The following is a 22,458-nucleotide window of genomic DNA, read 5'->3' on the forward strand; positions in this document are numbered from 1 at the left end:
TGAGAGAGGTTTGGCTTATATAGCCTTACCTTGTTCTTTAGTATTTACAGCACATGCAGAGCCTGCTGTGTTATGATTGGTGAATAAGATGGTAATATTTGCTGTTCGATGAATAAGCTTTTTACCTATGACCTTTGGAGAGCTCAGTGTTTCTTTGTTTGCCTTTGTGTGGAGAATAAAATGTATTATAGATCATGGACACAAGTGCATATGTTGTAATATTAATAAAACATCGGTAGAGTCAGTTTTCCTTTCCTCTCCACGTTCTAAATAAAAGATGGCCTGGTAGTTCTATACTGAACCAAATGTTTCTTTAGCGGTTTTTATTTGATAGTTTGAAACACCAACAGATGAAAATGATTTTTCCCTGTTTGACAGAGAATAATTCATAATTCATAATAATTAACTCATTACGTATCTGCCTTTGGAGATAGCTATTGATGACGCAGGCTGAAATTCAGCTTGATCTCACTATTGAATGTCTACCATACTGCCAAGATAAAAAATACAAAATGCTGTGTTCCTACATATAATAATATACAGTATGTTGGAACTGTATTAATACAGTTGTTTTGTAACATGTCATGCATTGCTTTTATTTTATTCTATAGCACAATAGTGTATTGTATGTGAACTGTATGAGCATGATGAAACCTGCTCAAACTTTTGGCATATCCATATGGCATAATAACCTTTCCTAAAGGGTTTTAATAGAAAACAAAAATGGTTCTAGTACTATCCAAGCTATTCATATGGCAAGAGCCTTGACAATAGTATGAAAATAAAGCATTGCATGGAAAGAATGAGTGTACATGGCAACTTGAACTTGAATGACAATGATGAAACGTCTTGAGATGTTGTGGGCTTTATTGAGCAAAATGCCTTCAATGGGAGACACCTGCTCGATAAAAATAGAATCACCGACTTCCCTTTAACATCTGAATAACAGTTCTGAGTTAGTGCTCAAGCTGAGATCATCGGATATTCTTACGGGTTCAGATCCTGTGTTGGACAATGTCATGTGTATCACCCTGTAGGAGGAGACGGCTGCTTTGTGGTGGACAAGAAGACAGGCCAGGTGGCGACCACGGGCCTGGTGCTGCAGCGGGACAGAGAGTACTTGTTAAGTGTGGTGGCCCTTGACGGCCTGGGCAGCCGCAGTGCCCCTGCCATGCTCTCTGTGGTGGCAGGAGCCAGAGCGCCGCAGTTCACCAACACCACCTACGCCATCTCCATACCGGAGAACACGCCCGAAGGACAGCCGTGAGTACTGCACATGCTCATGTCCATACACACAGGCAAGGACACACACTTAAGCAGGGATGAATGTATGTTTGCATACAATCAGTCACTCAGTCATTCACTTAATCACACAAACACATTCTGTTTCTTACATATCGCTGTTGTCCCGGGGAAACCTTGTAACTTTTGGTGATTTTCATGTTTTCTCTCCAACTGAAGGATTACATGCTCTTCTATGGGTTGAGAAAATCCTACGAGACTCGTGCTTTTGAAACCCTTTCAGATCCCATTGGATAAAGTCAAAAATGCATGGCGGTCAAGCTGAAAACAAGGCTGTTTTTCTTAGTTCCTTTAAAGTTGACATTTTGGAGATACAAGTGATGATATGCATATACAATATTCTATATTCAACTGTGTTTGTGACATTAAAAACTTAAATGCATACAGCCATGACTTCGCACACCCAGTGGCGGTCAATGGCCTAGAGCGGCAGGTGGCTAGGGGCGGCACACTGTGGCAGAGCGCTGTTACGGTTGTTTTTGTATTCAAAGTCATTTCCCTCCTGTGCGCTCATGCCGTGCGCTGTGCTAGGAGCGACAGGGTGCAGTTTTATTTATTATTATAATATCAATTTCAAAGTAGTTCCCTTCCTACGCTCATGCTGTGCGCCCCATCAACTGTGCCGTGATTTCTGTAAATTGTACTGTAATATTGAATTTAACAATTATTTGTCATCTTCCAATACATTTTTTCTATTTGTAAAGATATATATTTGCATTGTTTACTACCATTAGTGCTATTAGTGCTTCTCTGTAGTTGCTGGAAAAAATTATGTTTTTTTATGTTATTTCACAAGACGGAAGGTTCTCTAAGGCTAATGAATAATGAAAGCTGGAGGTGGGTCAAGGGATTATAACCATGTGTCGTGTTAATTGGAGGAATTTTTATTGTTGTTACTTGAATCGTGAAGCTCTGAAGCAATAATGACTAATAAGTGAAGTTCTACAAGCAGTCATTAGTTGGGTGGAGGTTGGGTGGTGGAGACGGGGGGGGGGGGGGGGGGGTGAACAAAGAGTTGAACAGTCAAGTATCGCAGCTAATGTGTACACATGCAAATGCACACACTCTACTTTGGTGTTGCGGCTACCTATTGAAACTTGCTGATGTGCTGAATACTCATCTTGTCACACTAGTGCACTCAAGCATAAATCCACATAATAATAATGCTTTCAAGCACACCATTAGGCAAAGCAAACTCTTACCCATAACAACACAAATATAACAGCATAATAGTACCACATTACTACACAGAATTACTAGTATTGATTGAACACGTTTTCAACACTTGACCAATTGACCATACAGTAATTGATTCCATTACAACACGGAGAACAGACTGCTGTGGGTGTGCAGTTTTCCCTTTTTTTTTACATCATTAACCCCACAGCGCCGCCTGATTAAACCGCTTCGTCCCGCAGCTTCCTGGTGGTGTTGGCCATTTCCTTCCAGAAGCAGCCAATCAGCTACAGCCTGTTGATCAATCCCAGCAGCCTGTTCAGCATCCGGCAGGAGACCGGAGAGATCAGCCTGACCCGCACCCTGGACTACGAGAGCGACCAGCGGCGCTACCTGCTGATGGTGCGGGCCAGCGAGGAGCCCGGCAGCCTGAGCGCCGCCATAGAGGTTAGTTTAATTATAATAAGTGACAGAGAGAGTGTCAATGAGCCGCGTTAAGAGCTTAATCACTCGTGTCAACCAATCCAAGGTGAGCAGAGCCGAGGTTCACTATGATGTTTTATTACTGAATCAGTCATGTAAGAATTTACGGAATGGAAATCCGCTTTGTTGTGGAGCTCGGTGGTGTGATGCTATCCTGCTGGACTCTCACAAAGCTCTCTGACAGGCCAATTACACCTAAATGCTACGCGGCTCAGATATCGCCAGAGAAGACAGCATTAACTGGAATGATCTGATCTCAGCGCTGACCTGTTGGCACCGCGATGCTTTGAGTGAACCACAATAGAGAGGCAGCAGAGTTTGTAACTGTCTGCAGGAAACGCATGGTTGACTGGTTTTGAAAAGTTAACAAGTGGACCATGGGCCCAAATGATGGTGTTTTTTTTGTTGTTTTTTTTGTTTTTTTGCTTTGTTTCCACCCTTTCGTCTCTGTGTCTCAGTAAGTGCTTTCGTAAGATCTGGAGTGTGAGATCTGGAGACGCACCGTGTAAAATATACAACACACTCTGAGGCACTTGGCATGAGAACTCATAATCCTAAAACTTTATTCACTAAAGAGACTATTTCTCGTTAAACTGTTCATGTATTCAGTGTCTTAAATTATTAATTCAAAGATTTTGTTACCCAGTTATCATGTCAGGCACTTATTTCACACCACAGATTTAGCAGGCAAAATCTCTTTCTGCTCAGCTGAATATCTCTGGACCAGTGGATGGAGAGTGTGGGCCTGGGAACCCTATCCCAGCTATTTCAGGACTATTACTCAGCTGTCACTTCACACTTTACACACAGTGGTGACAGGGAGCTTGTAGGGCGGAGGGCGGCTAAGGGCCTTTGTCGAAAACACACACAGTGAGGCACACACATCACATGCTCAGAACATTTCTATTTTTGACTCAGGAAAATCATGAAGCGGAAGATAAAGGATGTGTTGAACTGGCAACTTGAGAAACTATAAAATGCAATTTAGATTAAGTTTTGAGGTCAGCCTCCTGTACAGAGAATTTCCCGCGGCTGTCTCCTGGATTTAAGGGTTATTAAAGAGATGCTAATTTTGTATTCTTCTACGCTGATTTTGTATTCTCCTCTCCTCTCCTCTCCTCTTCTCTCCTCTCCTCTCCTCTCCTCTCCTCTCCTCTCCTCTCCTCTCCTCTCCTCTCCTCTCCTCTTCCTCACCTCTCCACTCCTCTCCTCTCCCTCTACCTCTCCACTCCTCTCCTCTCCCTCTACCTCTCCTCTCCTCTCCTCTCCTCTCCTCTCCTCTCCTCTCCTCTCCTCTCCTCTCCTCTCCTCTCCTCTCCTCTCCCTCTCCATTCTTCTCCTCTCCTCTCCTCTCCTCTCCTCTCCCCTCCCCTCCTCTCCTCTCCTCTCCTCTCCTCTCCTCTCCTCTCCTCTCCTCTCCTCTCCCCTCCCCTCCCCTCCCCTCCTCTCCTCTCCTCTCCCCTCCTCTCCTCTCCTCTCCTCTCCTCTCCTCTCCTCTCCTCTCCTCTCCCCTCCTCTCCTCTCCTCTCCTCTCCCTCTCCTGTCCTCTCATCACCTCATCTTGCCGCTAATCAGGTTCAGGTGTTGATAACGGATGAGAATGATTGTGTCCCAGAATTCCTCCAGTCCATCTACAGCGTGGATGGAGTCCCTGAGACCGTAACCACGGCAACGTCCCTGCTGCAGGGTGAGACTCTTCTGACCCCATATTTCACATCCATCTGTTTCTCTTTGAAACGGAGAGGCAACTATTAGAAAAGTCACTTTTTTCTACAGAAATACAACAGCTTTCTTTTAATTCTCGGCAGAAAGCCAAGGCTGCAAACTTGGAATCATTTTATTGGCTTGTAGACCTGTAACATCGTCTTTGCCTGCTGAAAGGCACTAACATAACTCTCTGTGATCTGTTCCAATTATACTGTTGCATTTATACTAGCTGCTATGAAGATGTCATGCTTTTGCTTTGATGCATTGTGTTATGATAAGGTTTGTAAAAATAAACACCACGCGTAATGAGGAACATTACCTAAGCCTACAAGCCTTTTAATCAGAGGAACTTGTTCAGAAAAGCTGTTGGTTTCAAATGTGTGATAACCTTTGTTCTAAAAATGTTTTGTCACTGTTTCTTACAAAACCAAGTAAAATTTCCTCCTAAGTCTTCATAAGTTTGCTGCTTGAAAAATTACACTTCAGAAGCATTCAGTATAACTGTTTCAAATATGACTCTGGATCATGAGATTCATGGTGTATTCCTCTGAGATACTCTTGCAAGATTTTGAGAATTTTTCAAAAACTCTGGGATAGTGTGGACTACATGGCTAACTAATAAAACGTTAAAGTTTTGTGGCCCCAAGGGAGCAAAATCCCTGTTCAACTGGGCATAAAAATACAGATGGATACTTAATAATGAGGCTTTCACATCCACTTCCCCCCCCAGAAGTTGATGGGAAAGAATCCAGAAGTAATCTTAAATGTAATATTGAATTAAAGCACCTCCATCTTGATGTATGGTGGAACAGTAGTGCAGGTGGAGTTTCAGGCAAATTTACTTCCTCAGTACCTTGACATTTAATCAGTCATGTAATACAAACTATACATGGTAGTTGATGCTTGACAGAGAGGAAATATACACATCAAAGGAATATGCAGGAGTCTTATGAGCTAGAGGGGCTGTACTTGAAGCAGTGAGTTTAAGTGAAATGAAATTTACCAAACAGCAAACTTAGTCAGACTTAAATTAGCTTTGTAACCAAGGGTGTCAATATTTGTGGCGGCAGTCTTTTAGAATAAAGCTTATCGCACATTAGAAACAAATATATAGTTTTTTCTGTGCAATTGCCCCTGAATAAAATAATTCTACAAACATTCTCAGCCCAAAATGCAACTCATTACTTGTATTGGGTCTTTTTTGCTGTCTTCTAAGCTCATCTTTGCAAAGGATGGTAATAATTCTGGAGGGCGCTGTACAGTGTGTGCGCTGCTAATTGCAACTGCCACTGCCTATGATCTATTACATGTTTAGGAAGGCCATAAAGAGATAATGATCTGCACAGATGTCAACATATTCATCAGCCAATGCCGTCAGCTCATTTGGCTAACGGGTAGCTCTTGTGTGATATTTGTTTTACCTCTCGCCAGTATTGGCCACGGACTGTGACTCCGGGTTAAACGCCGAGCTCACCTATTACACCCTGAGCCCAGACTTCAGCATTTCGCCCCACGGGACCATCTTCCCCGCGGGCCGGCTGGACTACGAGAGGCCCAACCATCTGTACGAGTTTGTGGTGATGGCGGTGGACAGCGGGGAAGAGCCTCACTCGGGCACCGCCACCGTGCGCGTCAGGATGGCGAACGTCAACGACGAGGCCCCAGAGTTCTCCCAGCCCGTGTGAGCAGATTTCTCTCTTCACCCCAAACCGCAAATCACCCTTAAAAATCCTTTCCCTCATTCCCCATTTCCTCCATTATTTCTCCTGGTGATCTCAGCCATTCTCATTTAGAATATATTTGGGAGTCCTTTCATCACCCATCAAAGAGTGGGTGTACAAATAATATCTCCTTAAAAAGCAGAATAAGGACCAATAAGTGATCTGCAAGAGAACGTTGAAACTGATATTGATTGACTCAAAACATATTATATAGCATCTGGAGAATTATGATATCGAGATATAAAGAAGGATAGCCCAGTCACAAAAAGACACAATAGTGCTGTGAGTAGCTCAATATGCTATTATAAAAAGCAGTCAGTGTCTGTGTATGTGTGTGTGTGTTTGTTTGTGTGTGTTTGTGTGTGTTTGTGTGTGTGTGTGTGTGTGTGTGTGTGTGTGTGAGTGTGTGTGAGTGTGTGTGAGTGTTAGTTACTGCCACACCATCTTGGAGGCTCCTGGTATCCTGGCTGAAAACAATCCTGCTTTAACCCCTGATACAAACTTAAAAAAAACAATACAACTGCTGCTGGTATTGGTACATCTCTCATCCACCAGTTGGCCAGTTTTATTCTCAGTGAAGCTTTGCTCTCAGAGCAGACAGAGGCAGTTGCATCACAGACATGCAGGTAGTTACATCACACAGCACCTTCCTTCAGGCTATTCATCTCATAACATCTAATGCTGGGAGTGCTATCTCAACCACGTAAACTCTGCACAGATTGTTTTTGCGGGGCTGTAGTAGCACAAGGCCATTCAAAGAGCAACTCAGTGCATATGACTTGAGGTGTTAATCACAGCCATCTGGCATTAATACAATCTGTTACTCACTTCTCATAAATTAGCCACAAACACAGCGTGACACTTTGCTCCTTTGGTATAGTAATGCTACTTACACAGTGTCTCCTCGAGGTTCGCTAATAGCTTCTCTTGTTCAATATCGTAGTAAAACCATGCAGCTGCACACGGTTCCTTGGGGTTATTTTCTGCCTTTTCCCGAAAAAGTATGAAGTAAATTGACACAGGGATGCAATCCACTGTGTCCTGGAGAGTCTTTCTGGCAAAGCTGAGTGAGTGGGTGGGCAGCAACTGTCACAGCTGCTCCGCCGCATTTATTCCCCCAAATGAGTCAGCCTCTTGTCCTGTCAGTCAAGTGTCAGCGACCTTCACAGGAAGCGCCGCAGACCCCTGTTGCGCGCTCTCGTTCTATTGTTTGGGTGTCTGCCTCGGCGGGCGGACGGACGCGGGTGCAAACAGACAGACAGGCGGACAGAAAGACGGAGACGTAGGCAGAGGAACACGCAAGCGGAGAGAGGAACAGACTGAAACACGGGTCGGCAAAAAGGGAGAGAATAACAAACGACGAGCCGACAGGAGACAGGCAGTCAGATATGCAGATGAACAGAGAAGGCTGTCGGCAGGCAGACAAATACCGTTGCCAGACCGGAAGACAGATATGCAGCTAGATATGCAGGCGCGCTGCCAGGTGGGGTCAGTTTGGGCTGCTCTTCGTAGCTCGCTGAGATGGAGAGAAGTGCTTTAAGGGCAGAGGAGGACAGCGCACAGACAGTTATATAGAAGGCACAGAGGTTGACCAGCAGATGCTACAATGTTTAAGGAATTATTGAATTATTGTTGGAGTGAGACAGTCCGCCTTCACAGCTCAGTGAGATGTAGGGAGCTGCTGCGGGGAGGAGAGGAGAGGAGGGAGTATATATGTCTCATCCCACAGCGCTGCGGAGAGGTGGCCTCTGAGCCGGGTGACAGATTACAGGTCACTCATGTTGCCACCGAGACTGCCACGGCTGGCGGAGATGAATCACCCATCAGCGTTCTTCTGTAAACCATCAATCACCTCTGACTCCTTGCCACAGACACTGACACCCCCGCCATAGACACGCATACTTGCACACACACACACACACACACACACACACACACACTAGAAGAGGATACAGCACAAAATCTTGCAGGGGATGAGTTCTGCTGACGAATCAACTCAAACTCTCTCCGAACACCACCCTCCTCTTACATCCTACTCCTTTCCGTCTATCTGCCTTGCTCTTTTCCCCTGCTCCTCTCTCTCTCTCTCTCTCTCCCTCCCACATATCACTTTACCTGTCATTTCAGTGCCAGGCTTGCTCTCCTCCGTCACCTATTCCTCTCTCCATCTCTTCCTCGTTCTGTTGCCATTTCTCTTCATCCCGTGGCCCTCTAAGTCACACAGTTCATCTCCGCCCCTTTGTGCAGCGTACCACAGCGGTATATCAGTCTCTTGTGTCTCTGTGCCGGGTATCTCAGTGCCCAACGCCACAGAGCAAGCAAATCACTGTTGACATTTTAAAAGGCACTGGATCAAATGGCCCAGAGTGCGGAAGGACCATTTGTTCAATGACTTCAACATCCCAGTAGACATTATCGTTTGTCTCTGGGCCGGCCAGCTAAGAGGCCGGGTTAAATCATAGTGACAAGGAAAAGCCACAACCATAAGTCTAATCAGCCTGCTGATGCTTTGAACTGTGTGAATGATGCTTCTCTTGTGTGTGTGAGAATATGCGTGTGTGCGTGTCTCTATCGCTGATATCTATCGCACCTCTTTGCAGATATCGAACCTTTGTTTCGGAGGACGCCGGCCCCAACACCCTCGTCGCCACAGTACTGGCCAAAGACCCAGATGGCGACGGAATAATCTACTCAATAACAGCAGGCAACGAAGAGGGCAATTTTGTCATTGACAGCCAGAAAGGTGATACTTTTTAATTTGCCAGTCAGGCTTTACATTTGCAGCTCTCACTCTAATTGACAGGCTTTCCCTCAAATCACACATTCAATTTTCTCTAATATAATCCCGCTATACAGTGTGTGCGCAGTGAATGCCCTCTACTTTCAAAGTCAATCTGGAAAGATATTGAAAGTTGATATTAAAAGCGGTAATTTCAATACGAGCGGCGCTGTTTCTATTATTGGGGTCATAAATACAAACGCTGATGTTATTGGGGAATTTTTCCACAGCGGGCTTTTTCTTTTGGCAGGTACAGAGAGGAATGTTCCTTGTTTCTGAGCTCCCGAGCTCTGGTGACTGCACAGTTTATCTTTTTTATTTACCCTTTGATCCGAAACCAGTGGCACATTTGTCAGACACTGTGACATTTGTCAACCAACCCTTTCAATTCAATTTCACAACAACCGCTCTATCATAGCTCACAATCTTCAGCCTGCACTCTGCCAGCTCCTCTATCTTTTGTGTAGTCCTCTTATGTTCCTTTGCTGCCTTTCTGTGTATCTTCAGAGCAAGAAAATGCGAAGGGTAATATTGTTCGGGTGCAGGAAGCCTACGATGTGCCTTCCCACTTTACATGAAGTGCTGGCTCATTGAATAACTGCTACAGCTCGTGTCACATTTGTAAACAAGGTTGACATTTAAGCCGGGAGAATCACTGTGTACATCGCACCATTCACTTATTTCAATGTAGTGGCGCAGTGCAGTTAGTGTCACGCATTGTCATTAGGAGCTGAGGCCCTTCTCTCCTCCGTGGGCAACGGAAATCACAAGTAAATGGGAATAGAGTAGAGTCAGGCACTCGCATCTGGGTGTATCAGCATGCTGTGGTGTCTTTAATCAAGAGCATTGAAAGAGATGAATAGAAACACAACAAGAGAATATAAAAAAAACCCTCCCCATGCTCTCACTTCAATGGGTTTCCCCACATCACAGGCTGCTTGCTCATCCTGCAACCTCTGATGTTTTTGTATGTCTGTTGACAGGAAAGATGTTGACTCAGATGCTGCCTCCTTTTATCCCACCTTTTATCTCGACTGTTACATGAACACAGACAAAGGGGGAGAGAGCAGCAAGTAATAGGCATCTGCTGAGTCGGGTTAACTTCTAACCCAAGTCACCTACTACTCATGTTTTCGCTCAACTGGTTGAGCCGGACGGGCGTCTGTAGAGGAGAGCATGCAATTATTAGATTAGAAATGTGACAAAATCACTCAGGAAAATCACCACTGTGAAATTGGTTTTCGGATTTAGTCTGCATTTCAGATTTTTACCTCTTTGAGGACTTTTGAGGTACATTTCCACCGCTCCCTATCTTGCTCTCAACTCCTGGAATCTAACAACATACAGTGTGTCTGCTGTGAAACTACCTTAAGATACCACATACATTACTATGGGTGGCCCCAGTGGGAGTCACCCCCCTAAACACTGCGGTGTTGATGACTGATGAATGGTTCTACTCATTGAATTAGATGGGACCATTTAATGATATGTAATTTACTGGGCCTGTGATCTTTGTAGGGTTGATTCGCCTGCGCTCCACACCCCTGCCCAAGCTTCAAGGCCTGGAGTATGTCCTGAACATGACGGCCACAGATGACAACGCGTCCGGGGGGCCGCACCCTCTCTCCTCCACCGCCCGCGTCATTGTTGGGGTCGATGACGTCAACAACAACAAACCCATATTTGAGAAGGTGAGGCGAGCCTGTTAGTGAATATAAAGCGTCGGAACTTGTTTATGCTGTTGTCACTGTCAACGTGGTTCAACATGTAAACCACAAAAAAGCACTCTAATTAACAGCTGACAGCTGGTTGTTTTGCCTCAAATCAGAAAATGTGCTTTCACAATATGTTACGTTTTTCTCACTTCTGCGGCCATGGCATTGGTCTCTCTCGCTCGCTCATCCTCTCGGTGTACTACAGCTATTCATCTGTCTATCACTCTATCCTCCTTTTCCCCTTCTCCAACTCTCCCTCTCTCCTTTTTTTGCCCTGGCGATCTAATTTCGCTGTCCTCCCTTTCTCTTTCCGCTGTTTTCCCATGAGTTCTGATTAGCCTGCACACCCACTCTATCTTTAGGCGCTCCATAGGGATTTCAATTAATTTATGAAAAAAAGTGCAATATCATCACAATATACCATACCTGTTTAATTAACTTCCTCCTTAATTAGGAATGACTTGAACTTCAGATATATTCATGCCAAGCTGTCACTCCTGAGGTCTTGTGGGTGGCCGGCAAGCTTTGGCAACTTGATGTGTTTAAATATCAAGTTACGCCTCAGAACCATCTGGGCTAACATGACCTTATGTTTGATATTATGTGATTTTATGAACAATTACCTACAGGCCATATTGCCTCTGTCATCACACTCCCTTAAACACTTGCTTTAGTCTTCTTTCTACCTCTTATATCCTCTCATCCATCTCCCTCTGTCTCTGTCTCTCTCTCCCTCTCTCGTCTGTGTCGGCTCCTCCACTCTGTTGTTGTTCTCTCTCATGGTCATTCTGCAGAGAGAGTAGCTAGCATGTATATGTAATTACGAAACAGCAGGGCTCCAGGGACCGGCTCTCTATCTGGGGCGTGTGTTCATCAGGGGAAATGGATTGAATACCCGGCTGAGAGAAAGCTGGGCATTGCTTGGTTTTCATAGGAAACCAGCTGAAGTGCTTTCATTTCTATAGAAGCAGGCTGCAGTATGTATAGCTCACGCATTGTGTTTTATGTACCCACTGTGCGGTATGTGAGGTGGGTGAAGTGGCCTCCTAATTGATTAGTTCTCTGTGATCTTTGTGCTCCGGTGAATATAACACATTCTGACATGCCCTTATTCACTCCTATTCTCCTGTGTGTGTTCTCTACCTCGGATTTCTACCCTCCTCCGTCTCCATTTCCCTCTCCTTCTCACCCCTCATCGCTCCCTATCCGTCTTCTCTCCACCTCCTCCCCCTCTCTCCTTCATTGTGTCTTCACTTTACTCCCTTTAATCCCTCCACCTCTTCCTCCCTTCCTCCTCCTCCTCCAACCCTGCGTCTGCCTCAGTGTCAGCAGTACCGCGAGCAGGCTTCGGTGCTGGAGAACCAGCCGACGGGGACTTTTGTGTTGCAAGTGCACGCTGTGGATGCAGATGAGGGAGCGAATGGAAAAGTCAGATATGGCTTAATGCACAGAGACAGCGCCATGCCCGCCTTCAGAGTTCATCCAGACACAGGTAGAGTGGCTACGAACTGCCAGGGGTAGAATAGGTCTCAATTAGGCTTTGATCCTCAGAGTTTACTGTGCTACACCATAGAGCTTAAGTGACACCTGTGCAGAGGTAAGGGCCATTGCAGTGAAATTGTTAAAATGATCCTGAGAGGACAAGAGGCAAATAGACTGGCATAAGCTGAAATTTTCACAGAATTCAAAAAGCTGCTCTCATGTTCTCAACAGCATGAGCCCAATGCCAAAAAGCCATTAGAAAAGGACATTTTCAATTATCTTTATCTTCCTGCTGGAATGAAGCACCAGCCCAGTTAACCTTTACATACCTGTCAATTAATCATCATTTCATTTAATCTGGTCAAGGGCAGTGTGGTGCTACAGTACACACAGTGACTGCTTATCATGAATGAAAGATTAATAGGCCAATAGTTTTGCTCCATAATGGAGACGTAACACATGGAGACATTATGTTATTCTAGCACTCATTTCAGCCTTGTGTTCTGTGAAACACACATTTAATTGGAAAATCACTGTGCCTGAAGAGAACACTTGACATTTCTCTGAATAAATTTATAGCTGCTCGTTTAATTGTTTTTTCTTGGTTTGTGGATGGGTGGATGGATGGATGGATGGATGGGTAGATTGGAGAATCACTGAATGGATGAATAGATATATGGACGCATGCATTGGTTGGTTGGGTGGGTTGGGGAATTGCCTGATTATTGTGCTGTATTTACAGGAGTGATTGTGACAGCCAGGCGGTTTGACAGGGAGCGTCAGAGAGAATATGCCATTACAGTAACGGCCACTGACTGGGCGGAGGAGCCGCTCATCGGCATCTGTCAGCTCAACGTCCAAATACTGGACCAGAACGATAACAGCCCCAAGTTTGAGAATTTGCGCTATGAGTGTGAGTGTTAAATTAGAAAATATCATTAAAAAAATGAATTAAAAATATTACTATGGTTTAAGCCTGATTACTACTGTTGCATATCAACCACTGTAAGGTCACAACGAAATGAAAAATGACTTTTTCGCCTTGTTAGCTCATTTCCCCTACCGTAATATACACCTATTTAACAATAAATGCCCCCCAAATTTACAAAATTCTTATTTTCTTGTATTTTTTTTATATCAAAATCCAATTACTTGTACTTTCTGTAAAACAGCATATCTTTAATGGTGACCTCATGCTACACCAGTATTTAGTAGCCTAGTAGTAGTAAATTCCACCCATCAAAACAGTACAGATTTTTTTTTTCCTGTCAAATAATACTGCCTTTCTCTCCCTAACTGAAATCCCCTTGGTTTACACTTTTGAATGAATATGTCTTGCCCCATCATCCTGTTTCAACATGAAATACATCAATTTAAGGAAGCAAGATGTTCTAAAAATGCAAAATTTCGTTGTGACTTTACCACCCTTCTTTTTTACTGTCCTGACATTTCTTCAAGGTTACCCTCAGCTTTACACATTTCTACTCTTTGACCAGCAAATCGACTGCATGGTGTCAATTTTACTCTCCCCTCCAGACTTTCTGAGAGAAGACACCATGATCGGCACCAGTTTCCTGCGTGTGGCGGCTCACGATGACGACTTTGGCACAAACGCCGCCATCACTTACTCCATGTCTGTGGAGCAGCCCGAGTACCTGAGGGTCAACCCCGTCACCGGATGGGTCTACGTTAACCAGCCCATATCGCAGGTCAGTCAGCACTTATCGACAGGCTCTCTGTCAGCCGGCGCACGCAGGATCAAAGGCCGCGGTCTACTAACCAGTCAGCCGATATCACATGTCGGCCTGCGGGTGTGTGTCAACCGAGTTGGTGAGTGAGCCTCGTCAAAGTGCCTGCGCTTGCTATTCCCAAACTGGGGTATGTGTACTCCCAGAGGTGCTGCATGTGGAGAGACCATAGAGAGGGAGGATGGAGGGAGACTCTAATTTGCGCTGAAGAAATGATTAAAAATAGATCTAAACATCTTGGGATTCCCGTGGTCATATCCGATGACAACACTTCAGTTTTTTTTTTGCACTGTTTCTAATGACTATCCTTTAAATATGCATAAATATCTAACCCAGAATAGCTTGAGAATCTCTGACGAAAAAGATCTGATGTTTTTAAATGGATGTCACAGGTTTTTAAGAAGCCTGTCTAATTTATTGCGCACTGAGACTCCTTTGTCCATCCAAGATCCATGATTTACTTTTTTGCTGTGAAATTTATGGTTGGAGATTTTGATATAAAGACTGACAGCATGTGACAGCTTAAGATGAGTCATATATTTTGAGGCTATTAACTGGAATAATTAAGGAAACTGTGTGGAAGGTTCTGCATGTGATTTGACTTGCAGCAGCACCCCAATGCTAACAGCTTCTCCACAGCCAAAACACTGAGTCAAGTGCTTGGGGATAGACTTAAACTACCACAAAGATAAATTCCTTCACGACAGAATAAACAAGTTTCTTCAAAAGGTGAATCATGTTAATTATATTAATCAGTTTAATGTTTACATGTGAGACTTGAAAAGTAGCGACATACATTTCTGCTGTGCTACTGAGAGGATTTATAGAGGAATTTAGGGCTGCAACTAACGATTATTTTCATTGTCGATTAATCTGTCGATTATTTTCTTGATTAATCGATTAGTTGTTTGGTCTATAAAATGTCAGAAAATGGTGAAAAATGTGGATCAGTGTTTCCCAAAGCCCAAGATGACGTCCTCAAATGTCTCGTTTTGTCCACAACCCAAAGATATTCAGTTTACTGTCATAGAGGAGTAAAGAAACCAGAAAATATTCACATTTAAGAAGCTGGAATCAGAGAATTTTGACTTATTTTTCTTAAAAAATTACTCAAACCGATTAATCGATTATCAAAATAGTTGCCGATTAATTTAATAGTTGACAACTAATCGATTAATCGATTAATCGTTGCAGCTCTAGAGGAATTCAAATGAGATTTATTAAACATCCTTGACTTCCACTGGAAGTGATGTAGTTGATGTAAAGTGATTAATTGTGTCAGTGTTAGTTATGTCATTTAACACCTCATTATGCTAATGATGTTCCTAAATTTCCATAGTGTTTTACATATACAGTATATACATGCGTGTGTTTTAGACATTTAAGTTTTCTGTAGCTTATCAAAGTTCTTCTTTCACTCAGACACATGCTTGGTCAAATAAAGACATTTTCTTTGGCTGGTAATCTAGTAGCACTATAGCACTGTGTATTATTTAGCATACCTTTACTTGCAGTGGCTCCAGACGTCTCTGGCAATTTAGCCAGTGACCTCATGGAAAATTTAAATTGTTAAGTCAAAAACCTTGCTGAACAAAGCTGCTGCATTTTTCAGAACGGTTTCAGGAGCCATTTCCCAATCTTCCAACTATGTCTATAAAAGCACTTTGTTAAATGTTAAATGCCTCAACTTGTCTGAGACGTTGTTGCGTTTTGATTTTCTGATCAGAGTTTCTGATTGCAGTGAACAAGCATTAAGGCCAAAGTGTTGAAGCCATACATCACAGTGATTAACATTTCCACGTCAATACTTGTGTTTGTTGCAGCATAGCTCCACTTTGTCTTGTGGATGGTAAAGGAGGAAGCCGTCCAGCAACAGCATTCAAAACTGAGTTACCAGATGTGATGTCATGTACAGTGCAGCTCTATAGAAAGTTAATTGGAGAAGATGGAAAAGGTGGCTGTGACCGCATAGACCAGAATATTTTATGGATATTTTCTGGATCAGATCTGACAGCATTACTGCAAATTTAATTTTTAAAACTTAGTTGGATGAGTCCACAAAGTCAGTTATTCATTTATTGTAAATGGAGCGGCTCCAGGGTGAACATCGGACATCACAGATTAGAATCTTTGTTCTCCGGTTTCCAGCTTCGGAAAAGAGTTGCACTTGCTCACAAATACTAATTGGATTGTCCTAAGAATAGAATATGTAAATTCTTAAATTAAGTGATGTTTCTTTATAAATGGCCAGTGCACCACAATAATAGAGTTGCTCTGCCATGATTTGCGTTGATAGAATAATGCACTTGAGTGAAAATTGTATTCTTAACAATTGAATGCTGATGCGAGCAGTTTTTCATTAACAAAGTGGTATAATTATGACTTGCATTATCTTTTATTGTGAGTGGTTAGAATAAAAAAAAAAAACATTCACTGTGGCAAAAAAGCCCCTTTAAAAGAGGGATTGTCTTTTCTGACTGAGTGTATCGTTAACGTTACACCTCCAATAATATAGATAAACATAATAAAACGTTCTAATCACCTCTTAAGAAAATGTTCTACTTTCCCTGCAGTGTTCACTTTGGTGAAATACAGTTCCTCAATCAAATTTACCCGCCTTAATTCCTAGCGGTTCAGTTGTAGCACAATAACAAAACTAGACCAGCCTTTGTGCAGTCTGCCTGTGTGAATTACAGCTTAATAAACCTTTTCGAGGCTCATGCTGCTGCTTTTGTTCTTCTTAGCCTAATTAAACGACTTCCTAACTGTAATTGTTTACTGCAGAGGACCTACATTACGCGGGACATAATAGCAACGGATGGGGGGAACCAGAGCACTTCTGTTGAGCTGGCGGTCACCATCACCAATGTGAAGAACCAGCCTCCGCAGTGGGAAAAGGACAGCTACAGCGTGGTCATACCCGAAAACACCGCCAGGGACACACCCATAGTGGTACAGGCAGAGAGAGTGTGTGTGTGTGTGTGTGTGTGTGTGTGTGTGTGTGTGTGTGTGTGTGCAACTTTGATTGCTGATTTTTTTTTACACTCTTATCAATACTTGATGTGATGCTGATGGATTAGGGTGAATATTGTTGTAATGCTGCTTTAATTACTCTAACTCGGCATTTGGGTTGCTGTAATTCAATCAATTAAATGTTTCTTTGCTTAGTTTCCTGGATTAGTGAGCAGTCGGAGCGCCGTTCAGTCACTGCGTGTTCTTTTTGTGCTCAAAATACACCTTTGAAAGCTTGTCAGTGTGCTGAAAATCTTTAAACCTTTTTTTGGTTTGATGCTCTAAGTGAATGCTGACATTGTACTGCGTGTGCTGAGCAAGTTTCATGACTCCAGGCTAATTAAATCCATTCAAAACGTCTCCTTTGAAGTGAAAAATATATGGCTGTCAATCTGGGGTGTAAGAAAATCCTTTTTGTAAGGTCTTCAAAAGGGGGACTCATTTAGAGATAAGAGGTTGTCCCAGGGCTCGGACAATAGGTTTGACCTCCTTATCCTCCTATACGTCCATTTCAGATAATCATCGAGATACATTCGATCAGAATCTGACATAACCTGCGCTCCTTCCAGACTAGCAAAGCACCAACCTGACCTGTTCTCTATGGGGTTCAGGCTGTCACATACTGTATGAACAGATGTTACCTGACCTCCATCAAAGAGAATCAAAAGGAGGAGAGTCGACTGGTTCGTGAATGTCGATCGTATTCCATCACAAGGCTTGAGTCGGCTCGCTTGCAGTCAGTCAAGCACATGGGCTTAAACTGGAGGAAAGCAGATGGCACACTTGCAGAGATTTTGTGTGGGGGGGGCAAGGACCAAGAACTGGTGGTTGGTTTGCTCTGTGCATGTGTTTTTGCACGAGTCTAGCCTAATAGTAATGGCAAAAAAAGGTGTGAGAAGTTGCACACTATCATGCTCCCATATTTTAATGAAATGCGGGAGCATGATTGTACAACTTCTCACACCTTTTTTTTCCATTTGATGCTTTTTTCAGAAAGTTTGCTCCTCGCCTAAAAATTTTTGGGTGTGCGCCTCCAGCTTCTGCGTCACACTGCGTCTAATTCTAACAGAACCTGAGATCTAGGCCTTTAGGAAACTTCTAACCTATCCTGTCGTCCCGTTCAGACTATCAAATCGACCTCTCAGCTGGGTGACCCGAGGGTGACCTATAACCTGGAGGATGGGATGGTCCCAGAAACCAACATGCCAGTGCGTTTCTACCTCTCCCCCAACCGGGAAGACGGCTCCGCGTCCATCCTGGTGTCAGAGCCGCTGGACTACGAAACCACGCCCTTCTTCTCTCTGCGGGTTCGGGCGCAGAACGTGGCCGCAGTGCCTCTGGCGGCGTTCACCACTGTTTATGTCAATGTTACAGGTATGATTTGTACTGTACTGACATTTACCAGTGTTTGTTCTTTGATAGGAAAAATGTTGACCGACTATACCTTACATAAGTAGCTAGTATCTTTTATAATTTGTGTTTTTTTATGGTATTTTTTAAATAGACTGTCGTTCATTCTGCCGGGTGATGTAATAACTTGTCAAAATGTAATAAAATGTCCCTCTAAATGGGTTGAAAATGTAATAAAATGTGTTAATATACTAAATTGCCAGATAATGCAATGTAATGTAATTGCCAGTTAATGTAATAATGTTTAGCAAGATATCTCAAAAAGCAACAATCAGATTTGGCTGAAATTTGCTGGACAAAAAGCCCTTGGCCTTATGATCAGCTGATTAGATTTTGGCGCTGATCTGGATCTGAGATTTCTGCTATTAGACAATTATTGTTTGTAAGCTATAACTGTTATGCAGCGTTCATGTGCTGCTGGGAAGGTCGGACATCTGGTAATCAGATCTCGGACACAGATCAGCTGTGTAAACAGCATTGCACTCACATGTTATCTTATTGGAAAATCAAACCCAGAAGACAAATGGAAAACAAACATAAACCATTATGGAGGCTGCAGCTTTGCAAGTTGGAAAATTGTTCATTGTTGGCAGCGGTTTGTGCTTTACCAAGTGCTTTCTAGTTACATTTTAGACTCATTTAGAGGGACATTTTTATCACATTTTAACAAGTTGTTACATTATCTGGCAATTATTACATCATCAGTTGTTACATATGTCTTAGGTAAAGTATACATCTCTCATCTCTCCCTGAAGATGTCAATGACAACGTGCCATTTTTCACCTCCTCCATCTACGAGGCCTCAGTGACAGAGGGAGCCCAGATAGGGACCTCGGTCCTCCAGGTGTCTGCTCATGACAAAGACCTGGGTCTTAATGGAGAGGTTTGTGGTATTTTTTTGTGTTCAGGTTAGGTTGCACAGGTAGAAAAATGAAGAGATTTGCAAAAACCTGAAATCACTGCAACCACATCTGCAAACTGCTATTCCCTTGCTAAACCATCAATCTTAAGTCAGAGGGATATTCACATCACAGCACCATCCCTCCAGTGTGGAAGCTTTTGTTTCAGCGCTGTCAAAGTGATTCCAGGAACTGTGCCTTTGCAGCTGCGTGACTGACTGTGACAGTATCAGTGGGCAGTGTATTGATCTGAATTTTGGCTGCATGGAGAAAAGACGGACTTGAGGAATACAGTAGAGACCTGTTGACATTTTCAGCCACAAAGCCTTTAATTTCTGCTGTTTCTGCAGGTTATTGTTAAAAAGAAGATTGCAACTTAATTTCCAGTTTCCCCGCGCTCCACAGATCACTTACTCTCTCCTGAGTGACAGCAGTGGGGACCACCATCTGTTCCGTATAGACCCAAAGCTCGGGACGGTCTACACAGAAGCGGTGTTTGATCGCGAGGCGCGCAGCTCCTACTTGCTGGAGGTTCAGTCGGAGGACGGCCAGGAGTCGGCTCGACCCGGCAAGAACAAGCAGTCCAACTCAGGTTTGAAGTGATGTTAATAATAATGACATCAGATTAGAGCATTAAACTTTCATGAATTTATTTTGCTTCATTTCATTAAGAAAACTTGAAAGTGGCCATGGAAAGCTCAGTGCTGGGTCCGGCCCCGGGGTACAACTCTTATAATTCAGTCGTAAATATCAATTGCAATTGCTTAAGTTTTGTTTTAGCCTTATTCTTTTTTTCACATGGAAGTCTTTTCGTCGTTAAATTCTGAGACGCTTCTTGAGTTGTTGCCGTTAACTTTGAGGTGACCTCCGCCCTGGCTGCAATGTCTCATTCATAAAAAGCAGCATTGTTCTTTTCCCAAGCCCAGAGGGCAATACTGAAACCTAGACTATGAGGAGTTCTTCCTCTGTGCGCTGTGTTTAAAACAGACTGCACTGGCATTACATTACATTCATTTACACCCTGGGACAGACTTTGAAAAGTGAATCTTAATTTGATTTATTCCGCTACCATGACCAGACACTTGCTCTCTTCCATGTGAAAATAGCTCAGAGATTTCTTGGCGCTCTCTTTCTCTTTACAAGCCTTTTTTTTTTTTTTCATTGTTCAATATTCAACCAATATGGCCCCCGTGTTTGTTTAGCATGTTCACTTTGTGACATTTTGGCAGCCTTAAAACCTCTGTCTGTATCCGGGGTGACGTAATAAGACGTTTGTATTCAGATGTGGGTCTTAGCAAATGTTTGTGAAGGAGGTATTAGGGGTAAAGGGTGATGTTTCGGAGCAGCAAAGCCTTCTCTCCAGGGATGTCGGAGCTGCTTAGCATTTGCAATGAGCCTTAGCTGCGTCTTGCGCTACGTATCTCCCACATCCAGAAGGGCTCATCTCCTCTGCAAACATTACCTGTCTCTCTGCGTCACCCCTGGGATACACCAGGAGAGGAGCGAAATGTAAAAAGAAGCAGAGAAAATAGAGCCACATTCCACCATCATCTCTAGCTGCAGCAGCTCCAAATTAACATGTCACCCGTGTGTTGTGTGAGCAGATAATTTACTCTTTCTAACTAAAGAAATAAACAGCGTAATGAGGAGGGCACAGATAAGACATAAACACTTGTCATCTTATAAATATTTAACCTTCCCAATGGAGAGGTTCTTTATCTACTCTGTGGGAAAAAGCAGCTTGTTGAAGAGGTTTAGCCCCATTAGTGCTGTTCTTTGCGCTGAAGACAGTTACCCCTGCTAAAACAATAAACTCTTGCCAAAATGAATAATTTATGTAATTTACAGCACATCTTTGTGAATAATGTTATGTCTGATTTCCATGTCAATGAGGCACATTGCGTCGGGTTAAGTGCCTCTTCCCACTAAACAGTGACAATGAAATGAAGGATTGATAAACAGATGGAAAGAGAATATGAGTGTGTGTGTGTGTGTGTGTGTGTGTGTGTGTTTTTGTGAGCTGCGTCGTTTAATCTCCTGCCATTGCTGTCATTTTTGCAGACACAGCGTATGTGCGGGTTTTCATCAGCGACGTCAACGACAACAAACCGGTCTTTGCTCAGCGTCTGTATGAAGTTGGCGTTGACGAGAATGCAGATGTGGGCCTGGCTGTTGTCACCGTTAGCGCTAATGACGAGGATGAAGGTATGCTTGATGAGGCAGCAGGCGGGGGAGGGAACGGCGAAGTCCCAAGGAGATTCTTCTGATGCCGCTTCCTGGGAGTAAAGGTTAAGGAAGCTAGCCAGCCAGAACCAATATAAAACTTTTTATGAGCCACTTTGAAAGTTTAGGGAAGTTTCCAGATTTTATATTCCGTAATCTGCCAGGCTCTCCCTCCAGGAACGATATTTGTCAATCAATCATTTCAATTTCCCAGCACTGTATTGTGCGAGACGGCATGCAATAGTTGCAATATGCAAAAAGTGACCCTGTGAGCAGCGCTCCCCAATCTGGACTGAGCTCTGCTGAAATCATGCTGAGCCGAGCGCAGTGTGCTAGATTTAGCAGTAGTCATTTTGATTGCCTGCTGCACGTCGCACATATGCTCCAAAAAAGAGTGACACGCTCCCACACAGTGGGTGGGCGGGATTTGAGTGATAAAGCAGTTGCTCATCCTCTGTACAGCAGTAGCCTAAGATCCCTTTATCGGGCATGTTTGGGGCCGTTAATCAAGTATTTATGGTGAGCGGGGGTGCGGCTTAGGCCATGCTGCAGCGCTAATGATGAATAGCCTTGGAATAACACCAACCCCCGACATTAAAGTTACAATACTGTTGCGCTCGTGCCTGAGAGGCTAAACTCAATCTGTCTTGTTTAAAAACTCCATCCTGGGCTTGACTGCTGTAAGCCTGTCAGATCCCTGAGGGAGGCAGGGAGCACTTTGTCAGCCAGGGTTGTGTTAATAGTACAGATTAGTGTATTTACATGGGATTGTAGCTACTTTAACCCAACAGACTGATTGAA

At 43.5% G+C, this 22,458-nt stretch overlaps 1 protein-coding gene across 1 annotated transcript in view; it reads left to right on the forward strand.

The window, feature by feature from the left end:
* Positions 1-22,458, forward strand: part of LOC139649991 (neural-cadherin) — a 67,908-nt gene that overhangs the window by 19,606 nt on the left and 25,844 nt on the right. The window contains exons 3-16 of the mRNA XM_071526516.1: positions 1,038-1,263; positions 2,721-2,925; positions 4,537-4,648; positions 6,100-6,349; positions 8,990-9,132; positions 10,687-10,859; positions 12,207-12,375; positions 13,108-13,278; positions 13,902-14,074; positions 16,898-17,065; positions 18,250-18,499; positions 19,291-19,418; positions 19,840-20,026; positions 21,496-21,639. Of these exons, the coding sequence (XP_071382617.1) occupies positions 1,038-1,263; positions 2,721-2,925; positions 4,537-4,648; positions 6,100-6,349; positions 8,990-9,132; positions 10,687-10,859; positions 12,207-12,375; positions 13,108-13,278; positions 13,902-14,074; positions 16,898-17,065; positions 18,250-18,499; positions 19,291-19,418; positions 19,840-20,026; positions 21,496-21,639 (2,499 nt within the window). The remainder of the gene's footprint in view (positions 1-1,037; positions 1,264-2,720; positions 2,926-4,536; positions 4,649-6,099; positions 6,350-8,989; positions 9,133-10,686; positions 10,860-12,206; positions 12,376-13,107; positions 13,279-13,901; positions 14,075-16,897; positions 17,066-18,249; positions 18,500-19,290; positions 19,419-19,839; positions 20,027-21,495; positions 21,640-22,458) is intronic.

The sequence above is a fragment of the Centroberyx affinis genome, unplaced genomic scaffold, assembly GCF_046629955.1.
Source record: "Centroberyx affinis isolate AG114_WGS23_722 - 3 ecotype Tasmania unplaced genomic scaffold, CSIRO-AGI_Caff_v1 ptg000111l_1, whole genome shotgun sequence".
Lineage (NCBI taxonomy): Eukaryota > Metazoa > Chordata > Actinopteri > Beryciformes > Berycidae > Centroberyx > Centroberyx affinis.